The sequence below is a fragment of the Ruditapes philippinarum genome, unplaced genomic scaffold (genome assembly GCF_026571515.1).
Source record: "Ruditapes philippinarum isolate M1 unplaced genomic scaffold, ASM2657151v2 ctg1723_1_1_1_1, whole genome shotgun sequence".
Lineage (NCBI taxonomy): Eukaryota > Metazoa > Mollusca > Bivalvia > Venerida > Veneridae > Ruditapes > Ruditapes philippinarum.
The window spans coordinates 354,832-365,677 of NW_026862113.1; the positions used below are offsets into that span (position 1 = coordinate 354,832).

General features: G+C 33.7%; 1 protein-coding gene across 1 annotated transcript in view; it reads right to left on the reverse strand.

Moving 5' to 3' along the window:
- LOC132717994 (nuclear pore complex protein Nup98-Nup96-like) overlaps positions 1-10,708 on the reverse strand; it is a gene marked incomplete at its 5' end in the record, with an annotated part of 32,072 nt that extends 21,364 nt beyond the window's left edge. Inside the window, 14 exon segments of the mRNA XM_060701604.1 lie at positions 453-566; positions 893-1,032; positions 1,437-1,641; positions 2,247-2,415; positions 2,862-2,978; positions 3,576-3,769; positions 4,310-4,562; positions 4,974-5,034; positions 6,101-6,262; positions 7,289-7,460; positions 8,627-8,743; positions 9,182-9,387; positions 10,078-10,231; positions 10,557-10,708. Coding sequence (XP_060557587.1) covers positions 453-566; positions 893-1,032; positions 1,437-1,641; positions 2,247-2,415; positions 2,862-2,978; positions 3,576-3,769; positions 4,310-4,562; positions 4,974-5,034; positions 6,101-6,262; positions 7,289-7,460; positions 8,627-8,743; positions 9,182-9,387; positions 10,078-10,231; positions 10,557-10,708 — 2,216 coding nt within the window.
- Positions 10,709-10,846: the final 138 nt, after the last annotated feature.

The window sequence follows — 10,846 nt, forward strand, 5'->3', positions numbered from 1 at the left end:
AGACCAAGATCAGTTTGCATATCCATGCTGTCTTATTATGGTCTGCACTGTCCACTATTCAGTCAGAACTTATTTTGATATTTTTTCCCCTAAAAATGATAATTGGTTTAGTCCAAATTAAAAGATGGACATGTCCATTTAAGATATTAAGTGGTGGTAAGAGTCAATACAGCAGGGTAATGGCTGAAGATTAAAACTGGAAAAGACAACCAAGATCAAAAGTAATTTTTTCCTTTATGCAGCATTTACATGATGCATAGAATTAATAACTTAAGCATGTATAAGGAACAATCCCAGCTTATCCAATAATCAAACCCTAATCAGCTGGAAATCTGCTTAATTTTGATCTACTGTACTTTTTGCACCATAAAATCATTATTTCCAATGTATTTCAAAAGCAATTACACGCTGTGAAAGGCAATAAAATTGTATTTAAGACAAAACAATCTTACCTCAAACACCCATGACCCTGTTTCAGGTCTGTAATCGATAAATTTAGCTCCAACTTTAAGGGAGTTCTCTTCAATTTTTTCTTGCCATCTCATTGACTTTAACTTCTCAGGGCTCTGTCGAAAGATAACAAAATGTATCAAGATATATTAGACGTCTAATTAATTGTTTTTTCTACTTGACAAGCTAGCTATTAGTGATGTAGTTGAAAGCTAACAGCACTTACCTTTTTTCACACTGTCAATTCAGTTATCCATAAGAATAGAAAGTTTTAAATATATTGCTGAATTTGCTTTATGTTTAAATTAAATTTAGATTTATGCAATTAAAAACATTGTAACATCAACTTTTATGTTGCTTAAATTGTTTACAAATCATAGAAAAATACTATGCATACTTGACACAATTAAAACAAAAAGAACATTTTTTTAATAAGCAATACCTTGATTGGCGTTCCAATAGATTTATCCCTCGGCCAAACACAATCTAAAGTGATCTCTGCCTTCTTATTAAGTCCATCCCCAACATCAGGCTTGTTATCATCATCAGGATACACAATCACTTCCTTACGTCGGAAAAACACTAAAATATAACACAAAACAATACATTAAACATAGATACCTTACTCTGCATTTCTGAATTATGTTGTGTACAAAAATTTAACAAATATTGGATATCTTACAATCTGTATCAATCTAAACAGTATGTCTTCAATACTTGTTTAATTATTTAATTACACTATGAATAATATTGTTTAACTTTTAGAAACTTGGATGGAAATGGATATGCATTTTGAAAATAAAACTAGATAAAAATATGCATAAATTGAGATAATAAATTCAGGTAAAAGCTTGATTTGATCAAAAACAAGAGCTGTCCAAGGAAACAGCACACTTGACTAACTGAATTTTTCATAAGAAAAATTTTGTCTATAATTACGACAACACAATACTAACACTAATTACACAGATGGCAATAAAGCTTACCAGTCTCATCAAAGTTCATGTTTGCAATGTTTGTAGTTCCTGGGAAGAAGATACTTCCGTATCCTTCTCGACCGATTGTAAAATCCTCGACGAAGCAATTCCCATCTTCATCCACCATCTCTGCCAGGGCCTCCGTACTAGGGATTGTGTAATACCCTGGTCGGGATAATACAATACCCGCTGGGTGAGGAGGGGGAGGAGTCATCTGAAGTGATAATAAAAGATAACTAAATAATTATCATATCAAGGTCATCAAGGAAGCATTTTTTTAGTTCCATTGCTAAAATTTCTGTCCTACACTAACTTCTTTCTGCCAAAAATTATTTCAAAGTCTTTTCCATACATTCTTTCAGACACAAGTCAGTATCTAAGTCTAAACATTCACCTTTCCCAATCAAGAAAACCAACACTTTTTAAATTAGATTAATACACAGACATTTAATCTGTAATATCAAAGCGCCATTTCTAATTTCACATCGCATATGTACCTGTGTCAAATCATTCCTCTTATTTCAAATGAGATGTTGGTATATCACATCTTACAGTTTGATATGTTAATTTATTAAACTCTGGTGACTAAACTTTCATTTCAGTAACAGAGCAAATATTCACCATTTGTTTGTTTTGGGAAAAAATATTATAAGCCCTAAATCAACAGAGTATCAAAACTGAATATCATTTAATTTCATCAACATCTGAACAGATGCTATACAACTGACTAACAAATAAACAAAAACAGGCACATACCCACATACAAAGTATCCCCCCCCCCCAAAAAACAACAAAAATAAAATACTATGTTAAACTTACAGGTCTCTCGTCAATCACGTCATCATTGATACTCTCGTCTCTGGAGATAATACTGATGTTGACTGTATCATCTTGTCCTGGTTCCCGTGTACCAGAGCTCACTGGTTCCCTGTTACTGGTGGCCTTATTCTGGGCATTCAGCATAGCAATAGTGTCATCCATGTTAGGTCTGCAATAAAAAAAACATGAAGAAAATTTAAAGACAGAAATTATAAATTTGATCATAATAAGAACATCAGATTTTTTATCTCTGTTAAGGAATACATGATGACAATAGCTTTTATCTCCAAATGATTTTAGTTACTCTATAAAAATGAAAACCGAACATGAAACATTGCTGTCACCTGGAAAACTGACATAAATTTGATGGCACACACAATTCTGTTATTCTCTAAGTTACATCAAATACACTGTTCTGCTTTTAAAATAACATTTAAATAAGATGCAGAACCCAAATATCTGTAGACAAAATGTATTCATCAAAATTATCACCAGGAAAAACATGTGCTATACCCAGAACTTGTTATTCATAATTCACCACACATACATAACATAACATAGCATAACAATTAAAGAATTATGTAGACCCAAGAAATCTTATAGAACAAAGTATACCTTCTATCTGGAGTATCTGCCATCTGATCAGAGATGCCTTTACTGCGGATAATATTCTCAGTCTCGGGAACATCTGTATCTTGTCTTCTCTCTCCACTGTAAGCGACTGGAGATGACCTAATTAACCATAAACATTACATCTTATTCACATTGTATTACATTCATTAACACACAAAATACTTACTTTGTTTGTTTTGTTTGGTTATACAGTGCAACAACACAATTAAGGTCATATGAAGTCGAAACAGGAAAGAAAATTTTGGCTAACCTCAAATGTTACAAACTAAAAGCAGCGCAAGGGATCAAAACCACCTCACCTGCGGGAGCTAAGAGATGCATGGACACCAGTTACTCAAACCCATTTAGTCCCCTCTTATGATCATAAAGAGTTTCTATCAATGAAACTAAAATTCAAATATTTTCATTCTTGTTGGATTACAAGCACAACTTAGCGAATTCGCATTTTCTAAACGTAATATTCTTTTCCTTTAAACAGTTCATTTTAATAAAACATTGAGGTATTATTACTGATTTCAAAATCTTCATCATATTCATATTTAGGTTAAATTACTTTAAAAAGGACACAGAACAATTCATTCAGTTAAAGCACACTTTTTAATATCATCAATAGTTTCAGAATTTTCTCAAAAAGTGAAAGTTAACTTAAAACGAAGAAGTTCACTTATATCAATATAAAAAAGTCCTAAAACTTACCTTCCCCTGAAATGCTCCTCATCTCTCAATGAAGATACATTTGGTGGTTCCCCGCTTACAGAAGATGCTCTGCTCGGAGTGTTAGAATCCTGTCCCACTTTCTTGATTGTCAATTTCTTAACACTTTTTCTTGGCTGGAACGTGTCACTTCCAAAACTAAAATCATCTTCTTCCAAACCTTCAAATATCTGCGACTGAAAAACACAACAAGCACACTTTTTTATAAGTTTGGTATTTTACTGACATGGTAAGTTAAACGTAAATGTACTTTACAGACTTTCTTCACCAAATAACATATACTGCAATGGCTCGATGCATCATTTTGACATGAATAAAGCAAATAAACAGAATCATAAAAATTTCTCAAGATCATTGCTAAACGGATAAAACCCTATTTAAAATAGCAAAATAATATTTTTCGTTCTGGAACATTTTTTCTGTTTACGTACACTATTCGTGTGTGTCAATTAACAGAAACATCTTAAGTTACAACTCTTTTGAGAATCAACAGTATACAGCCAGTATTTTGTACACCTCAGCACTTGAACCAGACTCTATATTTTTATCTGTTCAAATGGAATCCCTTAAGTCTCAAAACTATCATCAGATATGTATTCAAACCATTCAAACCAAAGTAAGTCCATTAAACAAATTTGGCAACTGTTCAGTAGAGTTAATAATATTAAAAAAGTTGAAGTCATTTTTGCAGTCAGAAATCCTCACATATGTCCTACCTTGCTCCCATTCAAAGCTCCAGATAATGCTTTTGGTCGGATCTTTGCCATTGGTCTTGGACTCACTTTATGTTGATTTGCCAGTAACGCTTTCTGTGCCACTGGGTTAGTTGGCTTTAAAACCTCTTCTCTCTTGGTCTTGCTGTCCTTCATGTTCCAAAAGAGAGGGGAGTCACCATATGGGGACTGTGATAGGGCAAGCAGTGTTTGCTGAATCTGTACTGCCGGATTCACTCCCGTTGAGTTGACCGTCCTGTGTAAAAAAAAGCACACATAAAAACATTACTAGAAAATTATAAATCTTTCCAACACTAGAATTAGTTCAAGTGAATAATTTAAATTGGCAAGAAGTTCAATGCAACAGAAAACTGGAAATATATTCTTGCAACATATTGTATTGTTATGCACTTTCTAACTATAAAATTGTATTCAAACTATCTAAAATGGGTAAACTTTTTCGCAACAGTTCAACAGCGTCCTTAAAGCAACTGAGAGGAATCTGTGAGGAGGAAAATAATGGGGATGATACAATCACGAAAGCTTTTTTTGTGAAAGAGAATTACTCCTTGCACTAGTTTCCAGAATAAAACAATACCAATATAATTATGACATTCGTCTGCACATCTTCCAGTACAAGTTTAATATCTATTCAAAAAGAACTTACCCTCCCAGTGTAGGTGCAGCCCCTCCAAGACCAGTATTAGCAGTATTGAATCCTCCAAATCCTGAAATAAATTAACAAATCATCTAGCATCACCATACTATCATATCGCTTTTTCAGATTCTAATATCATGTGTTTAAAGACTTAATGTAATTTGGTAATTTTCCAAGTTTACTGGTGGTGAAAGACATTAACTACCTCTTTGTACATCATATAAGGCAAAATATTAAGTTTTGTTTTGATAGTTTGCAGTCCTATACCTTAGCTCAGTTACCAACTTACTATCAAAATAGTCCTGTATTCTATACCAGTACCACAGATATACATACAATATTATATCTATATTTAGCTCCATGCCAGACTAGCAAAGGAAGACAAAAAGCTTTAATCATATCAATGATCATTGTTTTAAAATAAATTGCTGAGAAATACTAACAATGCACCCGGAACCAAGAACTCACCAGTTTTTGTTTAAACGTTTTTATAAGTGTGTTTGAATGATAATAGTTTAAACCTTAGGTTCAACTCCTTGCATTACTTCAGATTCTCATCCAAACTTTAAGCTTCAAAGTTTATCTTTTCCTCCTTGAAAAAATCCTAACTCGCATGATGGGATTCAAACCAACATTGGGGAAAGTGCAAAAGATTTAGTATCAGCACCTTTTAACAGTTTGACCACAGGAGCATCTCTCCAAAGGGCATCTCTCCAATCGCCTATCTTATCAGATGAACTAGAAACTACTTTAAATTTTATTTTGATATTCACTTAATTGATAGATCCCTTCTTTGACCTGTTATTTGAATAACAATATTTTTAACCACAAACATTGCCATGTGCTCTTTTGCTAACACAGAGGGTGTTGTGAAATTCAGAATTGTATCCACTAATATGATAATTAGAATCAGAGTCTATTCTAGGATTCGAAAAACAGGGGGGATTTTTATCGAAAAGTGAGAATATATTACATTTGTTGATCTTTTTCCTAGGGGGAATTCTCAAAAATATGAGTGAATCCCCCAATCCCCCCTCCTAGAATAGACACTGTACAATTAGAGGTCAGGGATCTATTCATCATACTTAAAAAACTAGAGAACTTCCTTAAATTAATTAATTAATTAAACAACTTACCTGTAGTAGTATTAGTACCAAACGTGCCCAGTGCACCAGGTTTATTCAACGTGTTACCAAACATACTGGTTCCCGCAGTGTTTCCAGCAGCAAAGTTAAATGAAGGAGTAGCGGTTGTTGTCAAACCAAAACCAGCAGGCTTAGCAGCTCCAAATGGTTGTGCTAGAAATCACAAATAAACAAGAAAATAATTAAACATATATTACATAATTTAGAGTTGAATTTAGAAGAAATCCATACACAAGATCAAAGATTTTAAACAGGTCTATCTAATTTAAGCCGAGGCAGTCTTGAAACTGGACAGAGCAGTTGATATAACCATCCTTGAGTCAAACATTGCTAATAATTGGATGAAAATATTGATTACACTGAAAGATAAAATTCTTAATTTATTTACAGTTTTTAGCTCTAGAGTTAACATTCCACAAATTAGCCTTGACCCTTTGTATCAAGTGTTGTCCGTAGGCCAGAATGCTCAACTGTTCTCAATGCTTGATAGTAAGAAAAGAGCCTATATAATGTAGAAGTTCAAAAATGGCCATAATTCTGTCAAAATCCATGTCAGATTTATGGACATTGGCAGTGACCTCCTTTAATGCTCTCAAATAAGCATGTGGAGTTTTAACACATTTCCTTTAATAGTTTTGAAATACCAACTTGCATGCAAAAAACTTAACCAAAGTGTGAACAATAGCTCTCCATATTCTTCAAGTATTCAAGTTGAAAACTGAATTATACAACAGGGCCATGATGGCCCTGAAGTCGCTCACCTGTATATAGGCCCCCCAGAGCGGGGCCAGTTAAAACCCCAGGGCTTTTATTTGAACAAACTTGGTAGACACCCACTAGAAGAAGTTTCATGCCAAATATCTAAGCTCTAGCTCTTTGGGTTTTTTAAAAGAAGATAATTAAAGTTTTTTCTTTTGGTTGCCATGGCAACCAGAGTTCTGCATGGAATGGAATTCTTTGAACAACTTTGTTAAGGTTTCACACAAGGAACATCCCTGTGAAGTTTCATTATGATCTGCCTTATGGTTTCAGAGGAGATGTTGTTTTAAAAGTGTGAACGGACAAAGGACGACGTACGACGGACAATGGACGAAGAGTAATCCTAATAGCTCACCCTGAGCATATGCTCAGGTGAGCTAAAAACAACATTGTTATGATTTATGTCCAATTGGCACTTACTTGCACCAAATCCCGATGAAGTAGTGGCTGTATTAAATCCAAATCCAGGAGTGGGTGCAGAAAATGGTTTGGCAAATAGATTTGCTCCAGAGTTTGAGTTGGCAAATCCTCCGAATCCAGCAGTGGAGGTAGCCTGTGCTCCAAATGCAGGTTTGTTTGCAAAAAGTCCACCCTGAAAAATAAAAACATACTCCGTCTAAATGGTCTGCGTAATTTTTCAACATTTTGTAAATGGACCATATCATCAGTTAGTCCAATAGAAGAAAATGCTAAAGAAGCCCTAAATATGAATAGGTAATACAGTCTACTCCACTTATAACAAGATCGGTTTTAACGAGGTACAGCTTATAACGTACATTTTACTGTGTCCCGGCCCTTTTCCTTTCATTTTATACCATTTATAACGAGATCAGTTTTAGCCCAATATCAGTTACAACGTACATATATTCGCCGTCCCATGCATATTTTTCAGAATTTTAACCGCACTTCGTCTGCACCAGTTTGTCACCTTGAGAAAAACAATGGTGACCAAAAACTAAGGTCCATTAACATTAACGAAGAAATTATTGAGCAATTAGCAATCAAATGTGTCAGCCTTGTTTTGTCAGCGCTCCGGTAAGGTGACAAAATGTCAAAACAAAACAATTATATTGAGGGATTAGCAAAAACGAAGCGGCTGATTTCTTGCAGTGTTATTCAGTGTTTGTGAGAAATACACTGCGTGACTTTGAAAACGAAATATAAAATGTACATATTAGTAAAAACACACGCGGTTGGACGTAGTATGTGTTTTCATATGTTTTGTTTAAATTCTATGAGCGCTAGATATATTTATTTACATTTAAATAAAACAAAAACTTCTGAATGCAAAGAGTTACCTCCCATTATGTACACTTCAAAAAGGATGTACGCGAAAGCGAAAGTAGAAATAAATGATGCTCGACGGTTTCAGATTTCTCAGTTTGTTCAGTCCTGGTTATAACAAGACCCGGTTATAACGCAGAATTATGCAAAGTCCCATCGATCTCGTTGTATCAGGAGTGCACTGTAATTCATTTAAATCTGATATACGATTTAATAGACATCAATACTTCAAACAGCAAAAAATAAGTGTCTGAAAAAGTCTGTATCTTGGGAGATATTCTCCCTTTTCTACACTTGCTATGGTCAACATTTACTAAAAATCCAAAATTCATAAGGTTTAACTTTTCATAACTTTGTATGAAAAACAGGCAGACTTTTCAGAGTCTGAAAATTAAGAAATTTTAGGAAGAAATCTGAAAACTTCTGTCCAGGCACTTGGTCTCACTTGTGTTTAAGCCAAATCACTACACTTACTGCTTGAGATGTCCCAAATCCCCCAAATCCTGCCCCTGATGCAGCCGGCTGACCAAACGTGCTAGTCCCTGTCCCAAACAAGCTTGGTTGTGTAGTTGTTGTTGTACCAAACAATGGCTGAAATATAGTTATAGCATGTTTGTGAGTGAAATACAAGAGAAGTAAACCAACAATATTTTGAATATCAGTAAAGATCTAAAAAGAACAAACTAAAGGAAAGAACTTTTTGCACAAAGAGAGAAAATGTTAATTCCACAATAGACATTGAACATGTTTTTTATATTCACATTATTAGAAATTCATTATAATAGTAATGACATATTAAACTTTATTTCATTTTTCTAATTACTACTGGTCACTTTTTCCTAGTAAATACCATATGTTTTTTCAACATTGATGAAAGATCATTCCAAATGTGAGAAAAGCTTTATTTAAATAATCTTATCTTGATATAACATGATTTTTAAGATTTAATACATATTTGTATAATAGACAGATACATGTAGCAGATTATTATTTCCACACAAGTTTAATTAAATATGAAACAATGTCTACCTTATTCTGTTGAGCCTGGCCAAAGAGTCCACCAGTTCCTGTACTGGTGTTAGTTCCAAATCCAAACCCACTTTGGGTAGTGGTGGTTGCGGCACCAAACAAAGGTTTATTTGTCTGACCAAACAGACCTCCTCCAGTAGATGCCTGGGCTGTAGGCTGACCAAACAGGCTGCCTCCCCCTGTAGATGTATTGGTTCCAAACCCAGCTGTAAAGTATAATTGATGTAAAGTATAAATTTATCTTTAAGACTGTAAGTTATATATATGTGTAATAAAGTTTATGAACTCGAAACAAACATCAGTTGTTTAGAAACCAGTCTTCAAATTAGTTTTAATAATAAAGATATTAGCTGAAAACTTGTCCCTTTAATTATCTGACTAAAGTCAAGGTGCAAAGCAAAAATGCTGTACCTCAATATACATGTACCAGAAGAAGGTATCATATTAACATTTATATTTCTAACAAAAACTCTGACCAATGTCATACTTGAAAATCACTGCATTTTGCATTCATTTAGTTATTATAATCATGTTCAGAATTTCAATTTTTTTTCTCTCTCTCTATATCAGTAGATCTTATAACATATGATTACTGACAAACATAATAAACAAGACAATCAAGAAGCATCTTGGATTTTTCTATTTAAATAAATCAACATATGATCTCTAATCAGCCTTGTTAATTCAAAATTAACAAATTTAAATTTTCTTATTAGAAAAAAATATTTCATAACTTCCAAAGATTATGCAACATTTCTAGAGGAATTATGAATATGATATTATCATAATACAAAACATAAATGACATAGTTACTTGAGTTGCCATTAAATCTAACATCGTTTTTGAGAAAGTCTTTAAAAAGTATGATTTTTGGTAACAAAATAATTTTCACTTACTTGACGCTCCAAAACCTGTTGGCTTGGCCTGGCCAAAGGCAAAACCTGTTGGTTGAGTGGCAGCTGCAGCAGGGGTACCAAAACCTCCGAAGCCAGATGTTGCACCTGCTTGTTTCCCTTTCCTTCCTGCAGCATAATCCTCCATTCTTAACTCCTGAAAATTTGTGTAAAAGATCATTTATAAACTTTTTTTCACGTATTCAAAGCTGAGTTAAACAGTTCATGTTTTTAATCTATTTTAAACCTTTGGCCAAGATATGATTTAAATTTGAAACTAGCAATTTTTATATCTCAGAGATTTTAATACTATACTGCACATAAGATTAAAACAGTATTTGGTCAGACTGTACTATTGTGCACACTTGCATTGCTTTACAAAAAGGATTCTTAGTTTTTTGCACATATAAATGTGCTTTGTATATGCTATATCACTATGTTACTAAGAATTATTGTGAAATTCGATAAATATTCCAAATTACCTCTAAACTTTTCCCTTCATACTCCTTCATTGCTGTGATGCATTGATGTTTGGTAGTTATGTTCTGGGTCACTCCATTCTTTACCATTGTATCCTGACCCTGGGGCGGATTATATTTTACGGTAGTGCCAGCCTGGGGCTGCTGCGAGAAGGCTGAAAAACAATAATACACAATTCAAAAATTGAAATATTGAACAAAATACTTGACTGAAATCAATGCAATAGATTGATAATATGCTATCTCTCACGCCATTTAACTTGATCTTGATCAATGATTTAGATTATTTGAAA